Source organism: Nerophis ophidion, linkage group LG06 (assembly GCF_033978795.1).
Source record: "Nerophis ophidion isolate RoL-2023_Sa linkage group LG06, RoL_Noph_v1.0, whole genome shotgun sequence".
NCBI lineage: Eukaryota > Metazoa > Chordata > Actinopteri > Syngnathiformes > Syngnathidae > Nerophis > Nerophis ophidion.
Window position 1 is genome coordinate 46,579,266 of NC_084616.1, and position 26,996 is coordinate 46,606,261.

Genomic DNA, 26,996 nt, shown 5'->3' on the forward strand with positions numbered 1-26,996 from the left:
AACCGGAGGAGTTCAGCTGTAATTATAGCTTTATAAAATGATCTTAAATGATTAGTGGACAATTTTTTTTGTAAAATATTTTAATTAAAATATGATTTTTTATTTATTTTTTTCCTGTTTCAATATAATCAGAAATAGACGTACGGGATTGTACCTAAATGATTATGGCGAACCGGAAGTACTCACAAAAGTTAGAATGAACAACCTTTTTTTTTTTTTAAATTTGTATTTTATTTATTTATTTTATTTTTTATTTTTTTTGAATGAAGAACCTACTCCAAGTGTTTGACCAGAGATTACATAGTTTGTTATTTACTTCCCATATTACAATACATGATGCAAAAATTACCTAAAAAAACAAAAAACAAAAACAAAACAAAGAAAAGAAAACAAAACAAAAAAAAAACACGTATGTATAAGTCCAACAGTAGCGTATTGTCCGTAAATTGAAATTTATGATAATTAAACGGCGGAAATTAATACATGAATAAATACCAGAATGTGTAACCAATCTACTTGATAAATATAATCTAAATAATGTTGAAAATGTGTCATGTCTATGTGATCATGTTTTGTTTTAGTCATGTTCTGTTGGTTTTTTGGCCACTCAGTTCCTGTTTTTGCACTTCCTGGTTTGTTTTGTCACAATGACTACCCATTAGTTTTCACCTGTCCTCATGTCTCACAGCTGTTTTCACTAATCACCACAGTATTATTTAAGCCTGTCTGTTTTGGTTTTTCGTGCTGGCAACATCACACCCTCCATCACCTGCTACGCACCTTGTAAACCATGTCAATGATCCATGTCCCGTTCTCGTTCCGTTCCAAGTAAGTTTTTCTGTCATGACTATGGACTATGGGGTTTGTTTTCCCAGAAGGCAAAGGAAAGTTGGCATGGGCAAGACGTAAATGTAAGCACATATTTTTTATTAACACTATAACTAGTGATGGGTCCTGCAAAACCGATGCGTCGAGCTCATAGAGCAAAACTCTGTGTCGGTGCGCGTACCGCTTTTCAAAAGTCATGTGACCGATCATGAGCTGTTTCGGTCACGTGACCGATACGGGAACTGTGTCGCACTGACGACTGCTCGCCAAACTGTGTTTATAAGGAAGCACATCTGTCAACGAGATGCTGCTGCCAACAGAATTGCAGCAATTCTGTCGTCGGTCATTTGTAATTTATCGTCGTCAGAGATCGTTTCCGCCGTGAGGGAATATTTTGATCATATCTCGGAAAAAAAGGTATTTGTGTTCATTTCCTTGTCGTTTTATCCTGTTCTCTCAAAGTTTCTACCCGATATGTTAGTAGGTCTGTAATGGTACGTGTTTTTGTGCTGAACTGTTTCCGTAGCTCAGTTGGTAGAGTGGAGGGCTGTAAATGCTCATGCTGAGTTCCTTAGGGCATCGGTTCAAATCTAGCTCGATGGATCACTCATTACGTTTTTACCATGAATTGATTAACGTGGACCACGACTTAAACAAGTTGAAAAACTTATCTGGGTGTTACCATTTAGTGGTCAATTGTACGGAATATGTACTGTACTGTGCAATCTACTAATAAAAGCTTTAATCAATAAATCAACAGTGCGTATTCAGAGCGTATTTAAAAAATTAAATAAAAAAATGAAAACATTCCCAGTCCACAAGTATTCTCATTCACAACACGTTCTCTTAGATTTCCATGTTATGATACATGTTCACATTATTTATTGACTGTATCTAAAAAAAATAAAAATATATCTTTATTCAAATGAAGATATTAAATAATCCTAAATGAAATACAATGACTTGGTTTATATTGTTGTATATACTAGGTAATAAAATCAGTGTCACTTAAGTCGGTCCATAGGTTACTTGTAGGGACTTTTAATGTCCAGCAGATGTCAGTATTTAGTGACACACTATTGACACATTATCAATACAGTTTTGCAATGTGTCGAAACGATACATGACGCCTCATCAACCCATCACTAACTATAACTAAAAACAGCAACAAACCAAAGGCGCGCACAATAGCGGTACAAAAACTTGGCTATTAAAAAAAAATATGAACATAAAACAAGACACTTGCACAATTGCATGAATAACAAAAAACTTACTTGGAACGGAACGAGAACGGGACATGGATCATTGGCATGGATTACAAGGTGCATACCAGGTGATGGAGGGTGTGATGTTGCCAACACGAAGAACAGAAACAGACAGGCTTGAATAATACTGTGGTGATTAGTGAAAACAGGTGTGAGACATGAGGACAGGTGAAAACTAATGGGTAGTCATTGTGACAAAACAAACCAGGAAGTGCAAAAACAGGAACTGAGTGGCCAAAAAACAAACAGAACATGACTAAAACAAAACATGATCACATAGACATACGATTTATTAATTTCTTATTGTTAAATGAAAACTATATTGTGTGATTATGTATAATAAATGAAATATTTTATTGCTTTTTGATATTGTTCTTTATAGGTAGTCAAATTCCGGAGCCGTTCAAAAGAATGCTTGTTAGTTTTTTGTTTTTTTAATCTTTTTTTTTTTTAATACCAAAAATTCATAGCCTCTACTAAGGGAATTATTCTAAAACGTTGAAAATAATTTAAATTGGAGGATGTTGTTAAGGTGTTGTCATAGCGGCATAGCCCATCTCATAAGCATGGACAGTATGATCAGTATTTGATTAGTGTCATACATCGCATTGAAGTACAAAAAAAAAGAAATAGGAATATCATGGTTACAAAGAATATAAATACATCAACCAAAACAAATAAATACAAATGTGAATGCAAATTAGTATTACCCATTTACCATGAATTAACGTGGACCTCGACTTAAACAAGTTGAAAAACTTATTCGGGTTTTACCATTTTGTGGTCAATTGTACGGAATATGTACTGTACTGTGTAATCTACTAATACAAGTTTCAATCAATCAATTAATCAACTCTATTTGGTGTTTGTACAAAGTCACCAGAAAAAAACAATCCAAATGCTGCTACCTTTTCTTTGACTCTGTCTCGCACATGCCTGGGAAGGTTTTATGTAAAATTGCTCACAATCAAACGCATTGCAAATGCGCATCGGTTCTCGTCGTTCACTTAAAAGAGCTGTTCAAAAGACTCGACTCGTTCGCGAAAGTCACATCTCTAATCGCTAAAGTGATTAGAAATGTGACTTTCCCGAAAGAATATCCATCCATTTTCTGCCGCTTATTCCCTTTGGGCTCGCGGGGGGCGCTGGTGCCTATCTCAGCTACAATCGGGTAGAAGGCGGCCACCACACTGGAAAAGTCGCCATCTCTTTGCAGGGCCAACACATATAGGCAGACAACATTCACACTCACATTCACACACTAGGGCCAATTTAGTGTTGCCAATCAACCTAGCCCCAGGTGCATGTCTTTGGAAGTGGGAGGAAGCCGGATAACCCGGAGGGAACCCACGCATTCACGGGGAGGACATACAAACTCCACACAGAAAGATCCCAAGGCATAATTTCTTATCAATACATTGATAAGAAATTATGCATCTTATTTACGTTATTAAAGTTAAAGTTAAAGTTAAAGTACCAATGATTGTCACACACATTGTGCATTCTGTCAGTCTCATTTAATTTAATACTGAATAAGGTACATATTAACTCAACTATTACACATTGTTTATTCTTCTGTTTCCCTAAAATAGTCACATGGGCGTTTTAATCAATCAATCAATCAATGTTTACTTATATAGCCCTAAATCACTAGTGTCTCAAAGGGCTGCACAAACCACTACGACATCCTCGGTAGGCCCACATAAGGGCAAGGAAAACTCACACCCAGTGGGACGTCGGTGACAATGATGACTATGAGAACCTTGGAGAGGAGGAAAGCAATGGATGTCGAGCGGGTCCAACATGATACTGTGAAAGTTCAATCCAAGATGGATGCAACACAGTCGCGAGAGTCCAGTCCAAAGCGGATCCTACACAGCAGCGAGAGTCCCGTTCACAGCGGAGCCAGCAGGAAACCATCCCAAGCGGAGGCGGATCAGCAGCGCAGAGGTGTCCCCAGCCGATACACAGGCGAGCAGTACATGGCCACCGGATCGGACCGGACCCCCTCCACAAGGGAGAGTGGGACATAGAAGAAAAAGAAAAGAAACGGCAGATCAACTGGTCTAAAAAGGGAGTCTATTTAAAGGCTAGAGTATACAAATGAGTTTTAAGGTGAGACTTAAATGCTTCTACTGAGGTGGCATCTCGAACTGTTACCGGGAGGGCACTCCAGAGTACTGGAGCCCGAACGGAAAACGCTCTATAGCCCGCAGACTTTTTTTGGGCTTTGGGAATCACTAATAAGCCGGAGTCCTTTGAACGCAGATTTCTTGTCGGGACATATGGTACAATACAATTAAAGGGGCTGTTTGCTCAAAATAAATTTTTTAGACCAGAAAACGTAACAAGAATACCACTGGCTAGCTTAAGTTGCCATTAGTGGTTGTGAGAACCCACACGCACACACACGGACGCACGCACGCACGCACACACACACACACACACACACACACACACACACACACATAAATATATTTTAAATGTCTATACGTTTCACAACAAATTGTACTGAATAAAAATTGCTCGTTGGTCCAAAGAAATTGTGTGGCATTCAGGATTGTCACTCACCGCTGTCTGGTACACTTGTACACGCAGGGAGCGCGTGCATATACACTAAAGCAGTCCAAGAGAAGCAACTAACAATTTGCAGTCATGCTGTTGTTACAATAGAGCAGTGGTTCTCATACCTTTTTTTTCTCATACCTTCCGAAAAAACTCTCAAAGTACCTCCATAATGACCAATATTAAAATACAGTAGTGTAGTAGTCCTAAGTATTCAATAAAAGCAAGGCAGAGGTTTTATTCACCAAGTATAGTTCATAGTTTTGGCCACTGTAACATTACACACAATTTGAACAGTAACACTGTGTTTCAGTATTTAATTAGGTGATTGTTTTGTGAACCACAAAGGTAACAAACTCATTTAACTCAGGGAACGCATGGAAAAAAATCTGTGCACACGCGGGCCGGACTATTAAAATCATGGCATTAAAACTAAAAAAAATAAAAACAACTTCAGATTGTTTTCTTTATCTTACTTTAGCCAAAAATAGAACAAACACATTCTGAAATTATTCCAATAAAAATATAGAAAAAATACAGGCAGCGCTAAAGTTTAAATCCATGAAGGAAAGAAAAAAGTGAATGAATGTTTATAACTGAATACATTTACACATACATAAACATTTGTTTTCTTTTGTATTTTTTTTTTTAACAAATTAGGTAACGTTTATGACAACCCTTTTCCAAAACACAATATAGAATGTGAGATACAACAAGAGAAAGCATACGTCTATTATTTATTTTCAAAACTGTTACAAAAATGGGGGACCCCAAAAATCTACTGTGGAACCCCATTTTTATGACTTGCTGGGGTCCCTGGGACCCCATTTTGAAAATTCCTAGCGCCAACACTGATGGAGTATTGCTGCGAGCAAAACAGTAGCAGGCGGCTGTGGCCTGCGGGCTGGTTCTAATACTAATCAAATATCATCCCGGGGGCCAAAGGTAATTCATTCTTGACTTTATTACGTAGGCACTAGATGGATCCTGCATACCACTAGTGGTACACCACCACCGTTTGCGAATCACTGCAATAGAATATACATTGAATGACAGCAATTTAACTTTGCTAAATTGCTGTCATTAGCTGTTCACACACTGATGCACAAGCATAGTTTCTGTCATTTCATGCGAAAATCTGTCAGTAGCTGCTAAGATTTTCATCATTTTACAGTTGAGCTACGGCGTGTCAAACAATTTCCCTTGTGCATCAATAACGTTTGTCTAAGTCCATCAGCATGAGTGCTGGAAACAGCTTCTTTAAACACAGGAATTGAGAAAATTAATTGGATACTAATAGGACAAAATTAATTTAGATTTGTATTTCTTATTTCTGAAAAATATCCTCTAGGATTAAATTTACCCTCCTTATCTAGTAGTTCCTTTATAGCACAAGGCTCAAACTCAAGGTTTGGAGGCCTGGAAATAATGTACATCAATAAGGCATTTCATCTTTATTTACAAATGTATTTACATTTTGACATTTAAAAAATGCACAAATGCATGCAAATGCATTTCTTAACTCAATGTTATTTGATGCAACAAGCTATTCCTTGCTTTTTTGTCATCAAAACCCTTTTCTAATGAACATTCTACATTAGCCTAATTTAAGTTGTCACTTTGATTTTCGATTCCAAAGCAAGTTTTCCATAAGTTTGTTGGTAAACACTGATAATAATCAAACAATGTAGAAATTGTGTATAAAATCATGAAGCCGCCCTCCAAGGTCTTTGGTATCTGCAATGTGGCCCTCGATGAACGTGAGTTTGACGCCCCTGCTTCACAGACATGTTGAATTGTGCAAGTATAAACATTATGCAGCCTATACTTCAGTGCAACTTTATTTATTCAACATTCATTCATTTTCTATAATGCTTATTCTCATTAGGTTCACAGGTATAAGCTGGAGCCTATCCCAGCTGACTTCGAGCGAGCCAGCCTAGACATGATATTAGTCACCAAACATGATGCACTTCACATCAAGCCAGTAAAACAGCTGTAAGTGCAATACACTTTTGCACAAGAGCCTAAAAACTGAAATAAATAACATTCACTTCATGGACATCACTGAATCTGGCTGTTAACAGCATAATGATCCATATATCCATCCATTTTCTACCGCTTGTCCCTATTAGGGTTGCAGGGGGTGCTGGAGCCACATAATAATGTCATTTGTAATCTCATAATAAGTACATTTAAGCATTTAAGTACAATCTTAAAAATAATTTGTATGTGCTAACCTTTAAATAGACCCCTCCCCCTTTTAGACCAGTTGATCTGCCGCCTCTTTTCTGCTCTGCCCCCCCCCCCCCTCTCCTGCATGCAGAGGTTGTTAGGTGACCACAGATGACCCGCTAACTGTTCAAAGTCGGGACCAAGGGTGGACCACTCATCTGTGCATCAGTTGCCGACTTGTCTCTACTCAAGATGATCTCCTGCTGGCCCCACTATTGACGTGACTCTCACACTATTAACTAGATCCACTCGACGTCCATTGCACCGGTCGCCCAGGTGGGGACAGGGGGGGGGGGGGGGGGGCTTGCCCACATCTGTGGTCCCCTCCAAGGTTTCCAATTGTATCCCATTGGGTTGAGTTCTCTCTTGCCCTGATGTGGGATCTGATGTTGTTGTGGCTTGTGCAGCCTTTTGAGACACTTGTGATTAAGGACTATATGAATACACTTTGATTGATTGATAAATATTGAATAAAGTAAGAAGCATCAACTCTGCTGCCACCTAAATAGTGAATTGGTCTTCTTTTGTCCATTGTATTGCTCTAAGGGCTCAACTCGCCCCTCTGTGGTCTGGTAGCCGCACCCCACAAGCACAGTGTCCCCGCCTGGGCTGACTGGCTGGGTCACAGTGCCGTATGGATATGCGTTGTGCGGCACCAGAACCGGCTGCTGGTGATAAATCCCGTAGGGGGAGAGAGGGTGGAAGTGAGGCGGCGGCGGTGGCGGCGGCAGTGGGAAGTAGGAGCTCACTTCGGTTTGATGGAGCACCTGTTGGTGTGATCGAGGCTGACACATTCCCCAGGAGGCATCCACATAGTGCGGCGACAGGAAAAGCAGGTCTGGTTGAACTTTCTTCACCCTGTGACGGCGCCGGTAGTTGCCATGTTTGAACATGCCATCAAAGGCGGGGTCAAGCATCCAGTAGTTGCGCTTCTTCCCCAAATCTGTCTCCTGGGGCACCTTGATGAAACATTCATTCAGAGACAAATTGTGTCTGATGCCGTTTTGCCAGCTCTTCTTGTTCTTGCGATAGAAGGGGAACCTGGAGGAGATGTAGTCATAAATGATGCTCAGAGTTGCCCTCTTGCCCCAGCTGTCATTGATGGCCATGGCGATGAGCGCAACATACGAGTATGGTGGTTTCTCCCACTCACCCGCATCTTTTGGGCTCATTTCCTGCAGCTGCGCTCCCTGGTTCTTTGGTGATGTATCCTCCATTGTGCGTCCGTGTGTGTGTGTGTGTGTGTCCTGCTCTGCAAGAACTCCTACGTTAAGTTAGCCGTGTGCTGCCAAGCAAGACACAGGTGCAGCAACAAACTCCGCCCTGTCACTTTTGTTATTACACCCTTCATGCATGTGACTTCTCTTGAAATGTTGAATAGTTTTGCTATGGAGTGGTTTAATCAAAGAGTTGTTTATTGTTCATTAAGGATCCCCATTAAAAAACGCCAGGCTAGTCTTCCTGGGGTCGTTTTCAAAAGTTTAAAGTAAAACAATAATACACAATTTCAGTCACAAAACATGCACAAATCCAGTTGCAAATAAAAGAAAGGAAAAAGGAAAACAAAAATAAAATTCTCAAAATAATAAAATAAAACTGTACACAGATACAGTTACACAACATACGCAGATCCAGTTACAATAAAATAAAGAAAAAAGGAAAAGAAAAAGAAAATTCTAAAAATAATAAAAAAATAACAGTGCACATATCCAGTTACATAACATACGCAAATCCAGTTACAATAAAAGAGAGGGAAAAAAAAGAAGAAAAAACAAAAAGTTGTCAAACCGATTACATGAAAAATTGCATCAGTATAAAAAATTGTGCACAGAAGCTGTGGCAGATCATAGATCATGGTCGCCTTGCAAAAGACTCGTCGTCTTCTCATAATTAGAAACATAAAGTGTAGCTTCGCACAAACAACACAATGTGGTTACACAGTCACCACAAATGTAAATGTCTGCAAAAAATAGTTTTGTGGTTTAGAAAGGTGTTGTCGCGTAGCGCATGGTTGCTGTTGGTGTGATCACAGTAAACAGGGACATTAGGCAGATAAGAAGGTCTTATATTTAGGATGAGGCAGGCAAAAAGCCAAAGGCACACCAAGAACATTAGTCCTGTGTCGCAGGGAAACCCAGGGCAAATATACCGCAAGACAAAACTGAAATATTAGCGTTAATTTCGTTGACGAATCGTTTTCATATTAGTTATCAGCAGCAACCTATCTTCCAAATAACAGTAAGACGATAACTGTAACGGCGCGGGATCAAACTCACTTTTCCCGGCAGCTGGGTCTCCCAGCAGCTCCGCTGGCGGTGCGGCCAGACACGCCCCTGCTTGCAGACAAAGCTGCAGGCAATCAGGAATCAGCACGCCTGGGTCTAACAAGGGGGAGTGGCATAAAAGCCAGCAGACCCAAGGAACCTTTGCCAGAACGTAGCCAATCTTCACAGTACGCATCACGTCTGGCACCCCACCATCGTTCCTTGCTCGCCTTCTCTGCGCTCTTCCTTGTTCCCTAGTTTATATCCCTTGTGTCTTCTGCAGTCTCTTCCCTGTTGCCTGTGATCGTGTTCTGCCTCATGACCTTCATCCGGATCTCTGACTGCCTCCCTCGATCCTCGACCCATGCTTGGACACGGACATCGTTGCCTCTCTCCGACCCTCGACTGCTTGCCTCCCTGCTGACTGCCTTTCGCCTTGCCCCCTTGATTTGGCAAAAGATTCATCCAACACAGACAACAAACACTGGTAAAACTTACGTTGTTAATCCTACACAGCGTCCACACTCATTCACTTGAAGTAGCATACACACTCATCAAAGGTTTCAATAAACCTGGAAAAAACGCAGTTCTGCCTTGTTGTCGCCTCCTTCCCTTGTTCCGGTACACAACAATAACACATTTAAAATAGCAGCTCAACTAAGACAATAACAACATTAACTGACTGTGGAGAGCCAGAGCCGATGGGTCGACAGCGGGGTAGGGCAAACCATGGTCCTACTCAAGATGGCGGCCAGGAGGCGGAGGATGCAGCGGAACAAGGAGGCGTGGCGTGCCTGGAGCAACGCCACCATAATTAAAGTCAGGTGCGTAACACACACACCGGGTCTCAATCTGTCCATCTCCTCACAGCATTTAAGAGAGGAGAAGGAGCAAGGAAGGGAAGGGAGAGTTGGAGTGAAGAGAGCGGAGCGGAAGCGAAGACGAACGAGTCGAAGAAAACAAACGAGACGAGCGAACGATGAGCCCCCGAGGAAGACTGAGTCACCGGCGACCGAAAGGCCAGCCGAGACGAGCAACAGAGGAGGAAGTGCTGGAAATCGGCGCGATCGACTGTGACGCAGAATTGTTTATTGAAATAATAAACGAGAGTCAAACCTGCTCAGCGATGTCCTTCCTAGATGATCCATGCAATCCACGCTACGACGGTCAGAGTCGTTCACAACTGGTGCCCAACGCAGGTGGATCATTGGAGGCAGAAGAGGACGACTTCCTCTGGACGCTCGTCGCGAAGTTCAGCAGACTGGCGGAAGAAAAGCGTCAGCATTGCCAGCTTATGCAAACACTGGTGGACCAAATGGGGGGAGGGGGCGAGTGCCCCCCCAAAGAAGTAGTCAAGGACAATGCAAGTGAAGACCGGCTGAAACCTCCTACTTGGAAGGCTGGGCTGGATAGGCGGCAGTGGCGTCTGCAGACCAGCAGGGCGAGCTGTCGGCCAAAGAGAGAGAGGCAACGCCGAGGACGGCCTCGTGACCCACCTCAGCGCCCCGCCGTCGACTCGCCCCGCGATGGTGGGGCGGGGGTTTGGAAAGGACCAAGTCTCCCGTTTGGAAACTCAAGAAATTGAGAAAGAAGAAGAAATACTTGAAGAAATTCGGGAAAATGATGAAGATGAAGAAGGAGTTGAAGATGAAGAAGAATTTGAAACTCGAGAAATTGAAAAAGAAGAAATACTTGAAGAAATTCGGGAAAATGATGAAGATGAAGAAGAAGTTGAAGATGAAGAAGAAGTTGAAACTCAAGAAATTGAAAAAGAAGAAGAAATACTTGAAGAAATTTGGGAAAATGATGAAGATGAAGAAGAAGTTGAAGATAAAGAAGATGAAGAAGAAGTTGAAGAAACTCAAGGAATTGAGAAAGAAGAAGAAATAGTTGAAGAAACTCAAGAAATTGAGAGAGGAAGAAATACGTGAAAAAATTCAGGAAAAAGACAAAGATGAAGAAGAATTTAAAGTAGAAGAAGTGGAAGAAACTCAAGAAATTGAGAAAAAAGAAGAAATACTTGAAGAAATTCAAGAAAAGGACAAAGAAGTCAAAAAGGACAAAGAAGTCAAAGAGGACAAAAAATAAGTCAAAGAGGACAAAGAATAAGTCAGAAAGGCCAAAGAATAAGTCAGAGGATGAAGAATAAGTCAAAGAGGACAAAGAAGAAGTCAAAGAGGACAAAGAAGAAGTCAAAGAGGACGAAGAAGAAGTCAAAGAGGACAAAGAAGAAGTCAAAGAGGACAAAGAAGAAGATAAACAAAAAGGAAGGGACAAAGGAAAAGGCAAAGAAGGCAAGGAGAAGACAGGTGGCCGGGGCAGTTGTTTTACCTTGCTCCTTCAGAAAAGGGAGGGGGGAGTATGCTCAGCCGGGCTTGAGTTTGCGAGAACTGTGGAGAGCCGGAGCCGACGGGCCGACAGTGGGGAAGGGCAAACCGTGGTCCTAATCAAGTTGGCGGCCAGGAGGCGGAGGATGCAGCGGAACAAGGAGGCGGGGCGTGCCTGGAGCAACGTCACCATAATCAAAGTCAGGTGCATAACACACACACCGGGTCTCAATCTGTCCATCTCCTCACAGCATTTAAGATAGGAGAAGGAGAAAGGAGGGGAGGGAGAGTTGGAGTGAAGAGAGCGGAGCGGAAGCGAAGACGAACGAGACGAGCAAATGATGATACCCGAGGAAGACGGAGTCACCGGTGACCGAAAGGCCAGCTGAGACGAGGAGCAGAGAAGGAAGCGCTGGAAATTGGCACGATCGACTGTGACATAGAATTGTTTATTGAAATAATAAACGAGAGTCAAACCTGCTCAGCGATGTCCTTCCTAGATGATCCAAGCAATCCACGCTACGATGGTCGGAGTCGTTCACACCAACATTTTGTCAATGAATAAAAACAATACAAAAATGTTAAAAGAAACAAAATACATTCGTATTTATTTTGTCTTGTAGGCAAGTGGGACAAGTTGGTAATATATCCAACCACCGCTCTTTAACGGCGCACTGTTAGTTATGAAGGAGAGCCAATCAGATGCTTTTCCGTGTAAGAGGACAAAGTTGGATTTCTCACCGCAAAAACAATAATGTGAGGATTCAACATGTTCCACATCGTAATATGTGTACAAATGGGGGTAAGTGAAGAGGACACATTTTATTTTTGACAACCATGTGATGCCATCTGTTGGCAAGTTATCATGACATCTGCATGATTGTAAGTTAAAGCTATGTGTATTCAATTGTCCTGCGTTCATGAACAATTTATAATGGAGGCGTGCATCGTGACTCTGTTTCACAACAGACATACACACCAGCTTTGCCAGAGACGTTGCATGAAAAACATAGAAAAGTGATATTCTATGAAAAATTGTTTCAGAAGTGGGATTTCTATCTCTTTAGGTCATGGGGAGGGTAGGTATAGGTTTTACAAGCAACCAGACCTTGCAGGTGTGAATTGGCGTTTAAGGCACTATTCAGAGTGCTATGAAAAATGGTGTCAAAAGTGGGATTCTTAGCTGTGATTTTGTACGAGGCCTTTAAGAATGGAATAGAATAGAATAGAAAGTACTTTATTGATCCCTATGGGAAATTCAGCACCACAGTTCGCTCGTAATATACAATAACTACTCCATCCATCCATCCATTTTTCTACCGCTTATCCCTTTTGGGGTTGCTGGAGCCTATCTCAGCTATACAGCATTATTCACATGTGAATAATATAAATACAGTCTATTATACAACATTATTCACATGTGAATAATGTCAATATATTATACATATGAACATATAAACATGCGGCCCGTTAAGCTTTTCAATCTGACCCGCCGGACATCTCCAAATAATTATTTTTGATTTGTAAGATGGAATCTGTAGCTGCCATTATGATGTGCAGTGCTATTTTCAAATGACCGTAAGTCTTGAATTATACAAAATATTTCAATGGATGGAATCTGCGCTTTTGCATGATATACTAGTTACTATGGTAATGTAATTAGTTACTGTGGTAATATAAGTCACAGCAGCTCAGATGAGGTACCAAGTAGTGTGGGTGGGGAGCATTTCCACAGAGTGTTTCCAGAGCGGCCAGCCTGAAATGCGGGTGTCAGAGACAGATGTGGAAGGAGATTTTTTTTTGACAACGTTCTTAAGCTTGGTGATATATCAGATTGTAGGTGTTTTTTTGTTTTTTTACCCTTTGCGTTCATATTTCATTGTTTGTTGCATTTTTGTTGCGTTTCGCTTGATTGTAAAATATGTCGATCAAGGTGTGCGGGGGCTGGGGGGTGCTTGAAGTAAATATGTTGTGAACAGGGGCGTCAGTAGCTTTTAGGACAGGGAGGGCTTAGCCCCCAGGAGATGAACAGGATGTGAGCGAACATAGCGCATGAGTACAAAACTTCACAAACGGCTAACAAAGACTTAGAAATTATTCTTTGTTATTATTATTATTTCAGTCGGTTAAGGAAATTAAATATATGTGGAAGTCTGAATAGAAGTTATAAACGTTTATGTATACTGTAAGAAAGACTTAGAGTCCGTCTGCTGATCTGAAAAAGAGCCAAAGCTGTCAAAGAGCTGAGGGACCATCTTCAAAGAGCTGAGGGACCATCTTCAAAGTGCAATGCTGAAACAAATAATGCAAACAATAAAATGTAACTTCCAAGGCTTGACATTAATGATGTCCCGTCGTCCCGGGGACGGTACAAAAAATGCACGGGACGATGGCTTTTAGCCATTTTTTTCCTTTTCTCTTTATGTATTTATTCATTTTAAATTTTATATTAAATGTCCTGGATTTTCCTCCCTCTGAAAATCTTATGAAATGCTTAACAAGCCATCCTATAATAACACAACAGCTCTTAATGTAACAAAACAATGCAATAAAACAAATATATTTTTAATTACTGGTATGTTTTTTTCATTATTTTAACAATAGGCTAATGTATACTACTTTATATAGATTCTACAAGATACACAAAACTTAAAAACTAAATTATTTACAATTGCAGACACAAGGTTTTGTGCAGCTTGACCACAAAGTTGAGAAGGAGCAAAAATCTTCAATTTGTGAAAATCACAAAGAAATCTTCTGGGGGAGGTTAACGCCCCTATAGGGGTTTGCTTTACAAACTTTCAGCCCCACCTAAAACAAAATTCACCAGCCACCACTGATTATGATGCATTCTCTTTTTAGGCAAAACATAAGACAATACTTTCTTAACAGTACAACTGTAACCAGGAATAAGTCTTGAAGTAACAATATTCAAATACTAACTTAGTTGGGTAAAACAGACTTTGGTTTTATTCTGAATCCAGTGAAACAGATTGGTGGTTTTAGCTGATATAAAAACTTTCAGGTGTTTATATATGTTTAAGTATTTGGCAGACACTTTTATCCAAAGCAACATACATGAAAAATACACATCACTGTAAACATGATCGTTTACGGGAAGAATGTAATACAAAATATTAATACAAAGTGTCAAGACAGAATAAACTCTCTGCTGTTGCAGCAACAGAGATACAGTCTATTGGTCCGTAAGATATATAGATATCTAGTATATTCATACATTGTTTACGTAGGATATAGACATGTATATCTAACCTAATCATATTGTTTCTTCAACTTAAAAATAGCTGACCGTTTTTCCCCCTTCTCTGGGATTATTATTCCCAGTTTTGATCTTGGACGTCTGGTCATTTATAGCATATAAGAATATTCTATTACTGTTAAGCAAACTAGGAACACACTAAAACGTGTCCTTTAGCATAGTTACACGTATGACAAAAAAGCGCGTGAAAATCAGTGGTGTTCAGTGAGATAAAATGCGCTGACAGTTCATTGCTCCTGCCAAAAGGATTGCACTGAGTGGAGTGGATCACCACTCCAAGATGGTGGCCGCGTGTCTCGCCTCGTCAGTGCCAGTAGGCAGTAGCACTCCTTATGCTATGATGTGAGGGGAAACTGAGTGAATAATGAATAGGCCTAGTGACGCCCCTGGTTGTCAATATTCAGTGTTTTATCTTTCATAGTTAATATTGTAAATCCCACATTTTTTGTTTTCATGTACATCCTGGGTGTCTCATTCAGTAAAAAAAAAAAAAAAATTCCATTCCGTTTTTTAATGCAGTGTCATGTTTTTAGCATTCAATCAGACATTACTGTGAGGTTTTCTATTAGTGTTCCCAAAAATTAGATATACCGGCCCCCAGACACATTTTTTTCTCTTAATTTGGCCCCTGAGTCAAAATAATTGCCCAGGCCTGGTCAAGAAGGAACATATGCATAATACAGTCTGATGGCTGTCGGTATGAAGGACCTCCTGTGTCATTCCATGTTGCATTTTGGGAGTCTGAGCCTTCCACTGAATGTGCTCATTCTCTCCGCAAGGTCCGAGTCTAGTGGGTGGGAGGTGTTGTCCATAATGCCTAGGAGCTTTTAAGCTTTTTTTAAGTCATGGACTGGGCAGGTAGAGGTGTTACAAGCAAGCAACCAGACCCAGGATGAAATTGGAGTTTCAGGCACTATTCAGAGTTCTATGAAAAATGGTGTCAAAACTGGGATTCTTAGCTGTGATTTTGTTTGAGGCCTTTAAGTCATGGACTGTGCAGGTAGAGGTTTTACAAGCAAGCAACCAAACCCAGGTTCAGATTGCAGTTCAAAACACTATGTAAAACAGTTTCAGAAGGAGTGTGATCATCGATGATTCTTTAGGTGGAGAAACGAAATGCTAGGAAAGTAGATTTGACAAAGGAGAAAAAGACCGTTTCAGTTGATTCAAACTAATTGTTAGGCTTATGTGTAACACAATGTAATGTCCCAGTTTAAGGCAACCATGACGTGGAGAGTTTAGTTCCTCCATCTTTTCATTCAGCCGTGAACGGCAACACAGTCATACACAATAGTTGTCGAACAGGACTTTTTGGCCACTTATTGTTCACTTTCAGAAAGGGAATAAGTGAGGTTAGCTTTATCTGGAAGGGAATAAAGTACACTTGACTCATCATGATAGCAGCAATTCTGTGATGGGCATTTAGTGTTGAAGTGCCAATATGGCAAAACACGCATACATGCACCTTCACCTATACTTTTTTTTTAATATCAGGGAAAATATATTGATTTCGACAAAATAACAATAGAAATATGTTTTTGAATACATTTCAATAGATTATTTGGAGTGTGGTGTATTTAGTACATTTCACAACACTAAAGGCTTTTGAATTCCCTGGGTGAAGCTCAAGCGCAGGGGTATTTAGCCTGTAACTGACCCTTCTCCCAAATTGGGCACGGTGCATTGTTGGTGTCTACATGTCCTAACAACCTTGCTGTTGCCAATCCGTGCTACGGAGCTGACCTCCACTTTAATATTTGTTCAGCGTCAGTCACCACTAGGGATGAGAATTGAAAATAATTTTTTCGGCTCAATTCCACTTTCGATTTTGCTTAACCGTTCGGTTCCTTAACAGTTTTCTTATCTATTCATATTTGGAAAAAAGAGAAGAAAAATGTAGATTAGCCTCAGTTGTGTTTAGTTTGGAGAAGTTCTGTCCCGATACCAATATTTTGTTACTGGTACCGGTAACAAAATTATTTAAATACTTTCCGGTACTTTTCTAAATAAAGGGTGTTAAGGTTTGCGAGAGGAGTGACGGCAAACGGACACCAGAGGGCCGTATGTTCAATAATTTATTATATATATGGTAAATACATATATATATATATATATATATTTACCATATATATAATATAAGAATAATAAACAATACTAACAAATAAACCAAGGTAATGAAGTGTGACAAAACCTCAAGAGTGTATGGTGTAAGACTATGTGTAGAATTTAACTGAAATATGTCTTACCAAAGTGTTGACGAGAGCGAAGGAACGAGTAAGTCCATGGGGCAGGCAGGATCAGGGGTGAGAGAGAGGCGTCAGAGTTGTGGGGCGAGCAAGTAGTCGAGGAACGAGGGAGGCAGTCGAAAAACCATGAAGCGCGGGGGAGACAGGGAAGATCCGGGAGCACAAGACGCACAGCTTGACTCAGGGATGAAACACAGGGAAAGGAAAGATGATTATACTCCGGCGCCGGCATGCCAGGTCGTCCAAGCTTATGAAGGCAGGTCCTTCATTACCGGCAGGTGTGGTGATTGTCTGTGAATGACTGCAGCTGGCGGCTGCTGATGGGCGGGGACGCACGCGGCTCGTCCCTGGATGGGCGCGCCCGTGGGCGTGTCCCAAAGAGCGCACAGACGGATGACCGGCGTTGGCAGTAGTCTGAGCCGTAACAGTACCCCCCTCCTTATGGACAGCTTCCAGATGTCCTGTAGCTTGAACCACAAAGAGCACAAGAACAAAAGTCAACGGAGGGGCAAACTGGTGGTAGGTCGCTGGCCCAAGTGTCCCCGAATCCACTGGGGGACGAGTCTGATGGCGGCGGCGAGTAGAACACCACTGAGGCCGGCGAGGCGGGCAACCAAAGAACGACCATCATCTTGGCCGTCGGGAAGGCGGACGTGAGCGGCACCATGATGTGTCTCGCCGGAAACGAGGAGGAGACTTCATCGACGTGCAAGCAGCAGCGGACGTCGTCATCGGCGTGGAAGCAGCAGCGGACGTCGTAATCGGCGGCGTGGAAGCAGCAGCGGACGTCGTTGGCGGTGTGGAAGCAGCAGCAGACGTCATCGGCGTGGAAGCAGCGGACGTCATCGGCGCAGGAGACGAGGAGGGCAGCTGAGGAGCCAGCCGAAGTGCTGAAGCCAGTGCTGCTGGCCAAGGTGCAGAGGTCGGCGGAACAGGCTGATGGGGCGGAGGTCGGCGCTGATGGCCGAGGGGCGGAAGTCAGGGCCAGCCTGGGAGCTGGTGGAGGGGAAAAGGTCAGGGCCAGCCTGGGAGCTGGTGGAGACACGGGGGCCAGCCTGGGAGCTGGTGGAGACACGGGGGCCAGCTTGGGGACTGGTGCTAGCTCGGAGACTACTCTGGGGACTGGTGCTAACTCGGAGGCCACTCTGGGGACTGGTGCTAACTCAGAGGCTACTCTGGGCACTGGTGGTTGCGGCTGGGAAAAGCAAAAGACCGGTGGTATTTGTCTGGCAGGGGGTAGCGTGTCTGGGTGCAGCTGTGCTACCACATCAGCACAGCCACCAGTACTAAAACGGAAGATAGATGGTATTGGTCTGGCAGGAGGTAGCCTGGCTGGATGCAGCTGCGGCACCACATCAGCACAGCCATCAGCACCACCAAATATTACGGTACATTAAAGATATGTTTTTTTTATTACAAGTTTTGTTGCGATCCGCTACTTGGATCACCACATACGGTTTATACTTCCAGTTGTTGTATCACTCTGTTGTTTTACACTCTTACTTCCTGTTTAGTCAGTCACAATGGTTGCTCATTGATCCCACCTGCTAATCACGGTTTCTGCACATCTGTCACTTTTTGATTACTCCCCTATTTAAGCCCGTCCCTTTTCGTTATTCTTTCTGGGACTCTAATTTGCCTTCGAGCAACATTCACGACTGTCTACTACCCGTATGTATTTTCTCGCTAGCTCTTACGCTAAGCCACTCGATATTCCAGCTTTCATGCTGAATGTTTTTGTTTACTCTTTTGTGTCCTTCGTGCCTAGTATAGTTTTTGTATTTTCTATTCCCAGTTTTCATGCTAGCGCCCTTGGTTTATTTTTGTCTGTTAGCTCCAGTGTTTTTGTTCATAGTCTGTTTTTGTTAAGTGTAATAAATCATTTAAACTTACCTTTGCTGTGTTCATGCCGACGCATCCACGAAGGGACCAATTTGGCATCACTATGCCAACCTGTCGTAACAGTAGAGTCCTAGCAAGAAAGAAAAGTTCCTTCGCGTCTGGCAACCATGAGGAGACCTTCGATGAAGGCACATGGAGGGTATTCCGAGCGTTGGAGGCTGAAACTATCCGATGCAATCCAGACGATAGCATGATGTGGGACATGGAGGGTAACCTGGTTCCGATCGATGTTTCCCGGTCCGGTGAGTTTCCCTCCCGCAGCGCTCGCGCTCGTCCGCGTAGGCGGAAGCCGCGAAAGATGGCTTCGTCCCACGACAGTGACTTTCCCACTCCATGCCTCCCTCCTCATAAACACAGCAATCAACAGGCAGCACACAAACCCCCTACACCATTGTTTGGGGACCCTATAGCCCACTTTTCTAACTGTTTTACTGACTGGGCTAATTCCCAACTGGAGTCCCGCGTTGATGATGTCATGTCATCGACGCCTCCCGGTGACGTTATCCCGTCCTCCGTTGATGACATCATCAACGAGGAATTTTTTTTTGAAGATTCTCTTTGTCATCCATTTTAAAATGACAATAACATTAATAATAAAATACAAAATTACCAGGACATTTTTGCTTTTTATTATTCTGGTGAATCCCAACCATCTGCTTTTTCAACCCCACCTGTTAAACCTCATTCTCTGCCCAAGTCCAAAGTTTTTTCTCCCTTTTCAAAGGGACACTCTGAACAATATAGAGGGGAGGAGTCCGCCCGCCTCCAAACCTCCCACCACCCTCCCTTATGGTCAGTCCCTGACCACAGGGAACGGGTCTGGGATTCCCGTCTGGAGGGGGGGGCTATGGCCTATAGATGTGTTGCGGAGGTAGCGTAGATGCTACCTGTTCTTAAAACTGTCAAACCGCAACCTACTATGAGGCCACTCTTACCTGTTTTTCGGCCCGTTAAACCGCTAGCTCCTCCTAGGCCGCCGCCACCTGTATTCCGCTTAGCTTTTCCTCGTAGACCTCCTCCACCTGTGTTTCCCCCGGTCAAGCCTCAACGGCCACCTAGACCTCCTCCACCTGTGTTCCGTCCATGCACTAAGTCATGTGTTAGTCCTAGTCCTCATCACAGTCCTAGTGCTAGTCTGACTAGTAAACTGAGTCGTAGTCCGAGTCCTAGTACATGCCCTAGTATTTGCCCTAGCTCTAGTCCGACTGATAGTTCTAGTCCTTGTCTTAGTTTCTGTCAAAGGCCATGTTCCTCTTTTAGCTGTAGTCTGGTTCTCGCACCAGAAACTGACTCGAAGCTGGTTCTCACGCCAGCACCAACTCCAGTTCCTAAGCTGTGGCCCACTCCAGTACCAGCTCCTCGACAAATGCTGGTTCCAGCACCACGACAGGTACCGGTACCAGCTCCTCGCCGCCAAGCACCGGTACCAGCTCCACGCCGCCATCCACCGCCGACGAGGGGGCTGGAGCCCACACCGGCACTGACGACGAGGCTGGAGTCTACACCAGTCACTCCGACGATGACTACCGTGACTTTCACGACGCCGAGGACACCTGCAGCTTCTACGCCGCCAATGACGCCTTCTTCGGCTGCAGCACCTGCACCTGTCTACACGACAACGTTGACTCCATCTGCTTCGGCTGCAGCAACCGCTTCCTCTTCGCCTGCTGCACTCAGGCCTGCTTTGGCTGCAGTCCCCGCACCCTCGTTTGCTACATCCATGACTTCGATGGTGAAGCGTCCTCCACCATGTCGGCCACGGATGTGGCCTCTGCGAGGTCGCCCTCCTCCATGTCGTCCGCGTATGTGGGCGTGCCCGGGTCGCCCGCCTCACCGGGCACCTCATCCTGCAAGGTGGCCGCTGATGTGGCCTTTTGAGGTCGCACACCAAAACTCATTCGGCAGCGGCGTTCCATCCGCCGCCGCCACATTGCCTGTCCTCGGTGGATTCGGGGACACGCGACCTGGCGACCCTCCGCCATGGCCTCCCCCCGCCCTCCCTTCTTCTGTGGACTGTCTTGTTGTGGGGAGGGGGTTCAAGTTTTTTCTTTGTTTTTTTGGACATCTGGAATCTGTCTTTTTTAGGGGGGGATACTGTTGCGATCCGCTATTTGGATCACCACATATGGTTTATACTTCCAGTTGTTGTATCACTCTGTTTTTTTACACTCTTACTTCCTGTTTAGTCAGTCACCATGGTTGCTCATTGATCCCACCTGCTAATCAAGGTTTCTGCACACCTGTCACTTTTTGATTACTCCTCTATTTAAGCCCGTCCCTTTTCGTTATTCTTTCTGGGACTCTAATTTGCCTTCAAGCAACATTCACGACTGTCTACTACCCGTATGTATTTTCTCGCTAGCTCTTACGCTAAGCCACTCGATATTCCAGCTTTCATGCTGAATGTTTTTGTTTACTCTTTTGTGTCCTTCGTGCCAAGTATAGTTTTTGTATTTTCTATTCCTAGTTTTCATGCTAGCGCCCTTGGTTTATTTTTGTCTGTTAGCTCCAGTGTTTTTGTTCATAGTCTGTTTTTGTTAAGTGTAATAAATCATTTAAACTTACCGTTGCTGTGTTCATGCCGACGCATCCACGAAGGGACCAATTTGGCATCACTATGCCAACCTGTCGTAACAAGTTTGTCTTAAATAAAACAATGAACGTACAAGACAACTTATCTTTTGTTAGTAACTAAGCAAACAAAGGCTCCTAATTTAGCTGCTGACGTATTGCTTCATTTTCCATTCTATTATTTTGTCAAAATTATTACAGACAAGTGGTAGAAAATTATTAGTCTACTGATAATATCTGCTTACTTCTGTTAAAATGTAATAATCACTTATTCTTCTGTTATTTTTGGATGATACCACATATTTGGGTATCAATCCGATACTAAGTCATTACAGGATTATACAATGGTCATATTCAAAGCCCTCACGTGTCAAGGGACATATTTCCTGGGTTTATACACATAACATAATTTTTTTTTTAAATAAAAGAAGATCTTGTGATGCCAAAAAATAGACGTAATCATAGTAGTGTCGACTAAATACGCTACCGTACTTGGTATCAGTACAATGGATGTTATGGGAAGCTGGCGGACCGGTACTTTTCAGAGGCGGTATAGTACCGAACATCATTCATTAGTATCGCGGTACTATACTAATACCTGTATACAACCCTAGTTCGGAGCGGTTAAAAACGCAACTTTCATTCATAATTGTTGCAGCATATACGCAGTACGCAGGAGCACTCAGCGGCTCCACTGTGAGTGATTCTGGACACGCCCCCACACACGCTGCACAGATCTTCAATCAGCACAGCTGACAGGGATTACGGACAACAGGATAAAGAGCCTCGCCGCTGACAAATCGACGTTGGAACGTCGCCCTGTTCGCAGTGAGCTTCACGTCTCTGTCTTCCCAACAGTATTATCTCCTTCAGCTTGTTTCCTTGTTTGTTGTGAATTTTGTGAAGTGAATTGTATTTATATAGCGCTTTTCTCAAGTGACTCAAAGCGCTTTACATAGTGAAACCCAATATCTAAGTTACATTTAAACCAGTGTGGGTGGCACTGGGAGCAGGTGGGTAAAGTGTCTTGCCCAAGGACACAACGGCAGTGACTAGGATGGCGGAAGCGGGAATCGAACCTGCAACCCTCAAGTTGCTGGCACGGCCACTCTACCAACCGAGCTATACCGCCCCTCATCTTCGTCTCCCTTCTGCTCCCCAGTCTTGTGTCTCTGTGTTAACTTCCTTTTCCCCCTGGACCCAGATTGCCCTCCTGATATTGACACTCTGCTTGGACCTTGGACGCTCTCTCCTGCCTCACAACCCCTTTTGGACACCGGACTTCCTTGCCTCTTTCTTCTGGATTTGGACGCTCTCATTCAACACACTTGACAACACCCCTTAAGGTATCTACATATGTTAATCCCAGCACATAACTCACATTCAAACACACAGTAGCATACACACCCTATGTATTCATCAATCACTCAATAAATATATATTGAGTTTTACTCCAGCTGTTGTGCCGTCTCCTTCCACCAGTATATAGACTTAACAATAATTATTGCATGCTTTGTGTTCAAATGTTTCAGCATGTCCTCCTCCTGATGAACTAGCAGCCTTATAATTATTACAAGTAGCACTCTTGCAATCTTTTCTTGCAAATGTTAGTTTGTTTCGACCGGGCATTGCTGTCTTCAGATCTGACGTCACTATGCAGAATCCACTTTGTTTGTATAGCACATTTAAACAACAAAATGTCACGACGTGGTTTCCGCAGCTTACTGTAGGGTCGTTCTCCCAGGAATGCAGAACGGCCAAATCCGGACGAAAGCGTTAAGGTAGGAATTATTTATTGTCCATAAATCATGCAAAACACAAGAAAAGCAAAAAAGGATGCGTGCCGATCGCACGCGGAAGCTAAGGCAAAAACTTAGCGCGAGAAACCAAGACGCTAAACCAGGGGCGCTCACACTTTTTCTGCAGGCGAGCTACTTTTCAATTGACCAAGTCGAGGAGATCTACCTCATTCCTATTTATAATTTATATTTATTTATTTATGAAAGATACATTTTTGTTAACAAGTTAATGGTGTTTAATGATAATACAAGCATGTTTAACACACACAGATTCCTTTCTTTCATGAAGACAAGAATATAAGTTGGTGTATTTGATTCTGATGACTTGCATTGATTGGAATTAGACAGTGGTGCTGATAACGTCCGCATTTTCAAATGGAGGAGAAAAAAAGTCCTCCTTTCTGTGCAATACCACATGAAAGTGGTTGGATTTGGCATCTCATTTGTCCAACTTGTATACTCGTTTTTAAACACTTTGTTATGAGAGTAGCATATGTGTGTGGCCCTTTAATGTCTGGCAGCAGGTGAGTGACGTCAGTGAGTGTGCGGGTGGGCAAACAAGTGACAAAGCGGTCGCTGAGGGCGGGGGAGAAATACATTGGCATCAAACTCCGTAGCTTGCTAGCTTGTGCACGCTAGCTTTCTGAGACTCTTATTTTGTTAGCACAGGCAGGATGAAACAGGTCTTTTATGGTGAAGACAGGAACTGTGCAGTCGGTCTTTAGAGTTTTGACAGTAGGTACGGAGTCTCTAGAAATAAAATGTGTTTCTCTGCGTCCGCCCTGTTAGTGATTTTTTTCTTAAAAATGAGCTCGCAGCAGCCAGCGTCATCTCACAAGATCCTCGGGTGCCGAGAATGTCAAACAACTGACGAAAGTGAAGTCTTGGTATGATTGAGGATTGCTCATTTTTATGTCTATGTTTTAATGCCTGGCTTGACATCGACTGACACACCCTCCGAGATCGACCAATCGATCGCGATCGACGTAATGGGCACCCCTGCGCTAAACCTTAGCATGGACTTGAGAAAAGTAATACTGACGAAACTTTGGCATAAAACAAAAAAAACTTCCATAGCAGGTTGCATGACGCAAATAATGACGCCAAGAGAACTGACTGGCAAAGTCAAGCTTAAATAATGCCTCTGATTAGTGGTTGACAGCAGCTGAGCGTGGGACCACTAACCAGAGGCAGGTGAACCCAATTAATCCCCAAGGTGACCAAAATAAACCCAGGAGTGCACACAATAGGAACTAAGGGAGTCCAAAACTAACAAAACATAACCAAACAAAACGTGATCCAGCCCACGGATCATGACTCAAAAAATGTTTCCACAGTGCTGCACCATAATATTAAAAACAAAATTCAAATATTATTCTTAGCTCCACCAACGACTGAATAAAAACAAAAAAATTAATACAAAATCAATATAAAAATAAATATGATTAAAAACGATTTTAAAGGGTAAATCCAATCAAAACAATAAATAGAACTTAAAATGTAAAAACACGAAGACAACACAAAGAGCTTCTTGTACGCCTTGTTAATAGGTGGTTAATTATTTCTGTAAAATGTTTATTTACTCGACTCTTACAAGCGTCTCCTCGTTGGCATTCAGTTGATCTGATAAGGAGACAAACCAACAGCCGAGTTCCAAGCTGCTTAAGTAATACCTGAGAACAGTTTACAGTTCTCTTTTTGTTTATACTGCTGTTTGGTATGGCATACCAGAGCAGATTGTTCACTTACTACAAGAAATGAGACAATACAATTTAGCATAAATAACATATTTATCTCATTGATAAAAATATTTACGGGCAGTTTGATGCAGCAAGGCATGGCTATTTAACTGGAAAATCTGCACGTTCACCTTGAACAAAAAAATCCTTGCAACAGATTCCTAAAAACAGTAGTGTTTGACTAATGTTTTGCAGAAGGGCTCTCAAAACTGCAGTGTCCCTGTGATATGAATGATCTATTACTAGTGTTGTCTTAGTAGGTACTCTCTATCTACAAACCCCGATTCCATATGAGTTGGGAAATTGTGTTAGATGTAAATATAAACCGAATACAATGATTTGCAAATCCTTTTCAACCCATATTCAATTTAATACACTACAAAGACAAGATATTTGATGTTCAAACTCATAAACTTTATTTTTTTTGGCAAATATTAATTAACTTAGAATTTCATGGCTGCAACATGTGCCAAAGTAGTTGGGAAAGGGCATGTTCACCACTGTGTTTCATCACCTTTTCTTTTAACAACACTCAATAAACCTTTGGGAACTGAGGAGACACATTTTTTAAGCTTTTCAGGTGGTATTCTTTCCCATTCTTGTTTGATGTACAGGTTAAGTTGTTCAACAGTCTGGGGTCTCCGTTGTGGTATTTTAGGCTTCATAATGCGCCACACATTTTCAATGGGAGACCGGTCTGAACTACAGGCAGGCCAGTCTAGTACCAGCACTCTCTTACTATGAAGCCACGCTGTTGTAACTCGTGGCTTGGCATTGTCTTGCAGAAATAAGCAAGGGTGTCCATGATAACGTTGCTTGGATGACAACATATGTTGTTCCAAAACCTGTATGTACCTTTCACCATTAATGCTGTCTTCACAGGTGTGTAAGTTACCCATGCCTTGGGCACTAATACACCCCGATACCATCACAGATGCTGGCTTTTCAACTTTGCGTCTAGAACAGTCCTGATAGTTCTTTTCCTCGTTGGTCCGCAGGACACGACGTTCACCGTTTCCAAAAAACAATTTGAAATGTGGACTCATCAGACCACAGAACACTTTCCCACTTTGCATCCGTTCATCTTAGCTGAGCTCGGGCCCAGCGAAGTCGGCTGCGTTTCTGGGTGTCGTTGATAAATGGGTTTGGCTTTGCATAGTAGTTTTAACTTGAAATTACAGATGTAGCGACCAACTGTAGTTACTGACAGTGGTTTTCTGAAGTGTTCCAGAGCCCATATGGTGATATCCTTTACACACTGATGTCGCTTTTTGATGCAGGACCGCCTGAAGGAACGAAGGTCTGTTTTATCATCGCTTACGTGCAGTAATTTCTCCAGATTCTCTAAACCTTTTGATGGTATTATGGACCGTAGAAGGTGAAATTCCAAGATTTCTTGCCATAGCGCGTTGAGAAATGTTGTTCTTAAACTGTTTGACAATTTGCTCACGCATTTGTTCACAAAGTGGTGACCGTTTCCCAATCCTTGTTTCTGAATGACTGAGCATTTCATGGAAGCTGCTTTTATAGCCAATCATGGCACCCACCTGTTCCCAATTAGCCTGCACACCTGTGGGATCTTCCAAATAAGTGTTTGATGAGAATTCCTCAACTTTATCAGTATTTATTGCCACCTTTCTCAACTTCTTTGTCACGTGTTGCTGACATCAAATTCTAAAGTGTTTATCAGTTTGAACATCAAATATGTTGTCTTTGTAGCATATTCAACTGAATATGGGTTGAAAAGGATTTGCAAATCATTTTATTCCGTTTATATTTACATCCAACACAATTTCCCAACTCATATGGAAATGGGGTTTGTAATACTGTAGGAATGAGTGATATGGTCTAAAACAGAACCGGGCAAAATAAGGCCCAGGGGCCACATGCGGGCCGTTAAGCTATTCAATCAGGCCCGATGGACATTCCCAAATGATTGGTTTTGATCTTTGTGGTGGAAACTGTAGCTGCCATT

The 26,996-nt window shown here is 42.6% G+C and overlaps 2 protein-coding genes across 3 annotated transcripts; one reads left to right on the forward strand and one right to left on the reverse strand.

The window, feature by feature from the left end:
* The first annotated feature begins 1,078 nt into the window (after positions 1-1,078).
* On the forward strand, positions 1,079-22,939 carry LOC133554786 (uncharacterized). 2 transcript variants are annotated; one of them, XR_009807211.1, is made up of 4 exons: positions 1,079-1,245; positions 9,441-9,644; positions 22,142-22,311; positions 22,688-22,939. XR_009807211.1 is itself a non-coding variant. In XM_061903947.1 (3 exons), the coding sequence occupies exon 3, from the start codon at positions 10,137-10,139 to the stop codon at positions 10,740-10,742; it is 606 nt and encodes a 201-aa protein (XP_061759931.1). In that variant the 5' UTR covers positions 1,079-1,245; positions 9,441-9,644; positions 10,028-10,136; the 3' UTR covers positions 10,743-12,112. The 2 variants fall into 2 exon arrangements, 1 of the variants encoding a protein (XP_061759931.1); XM_061903947.1 differs by lacking the exons at positions 22,142-22,311; positions 22,688-22,939 and adding an exon at positions 10,028-12,112.
* Positions 6,098-8,197, reverse strand: foxl2l (forkhead box L2-like). The gene has a single exon (XM_061903946.1). It carries the CDS (start codon positions 8,108-8,110, stop codon positions 7,379-7,381), a length of 732 nt encoding a protein of 243 aa, XP_061759930.1. The 5' UTR covers positions 8,111-8,197; the 3' UTR covers positions 6,098-7,378.
* Positions 22,940-26,996: the final 4,057 nt, after the last annotated feature.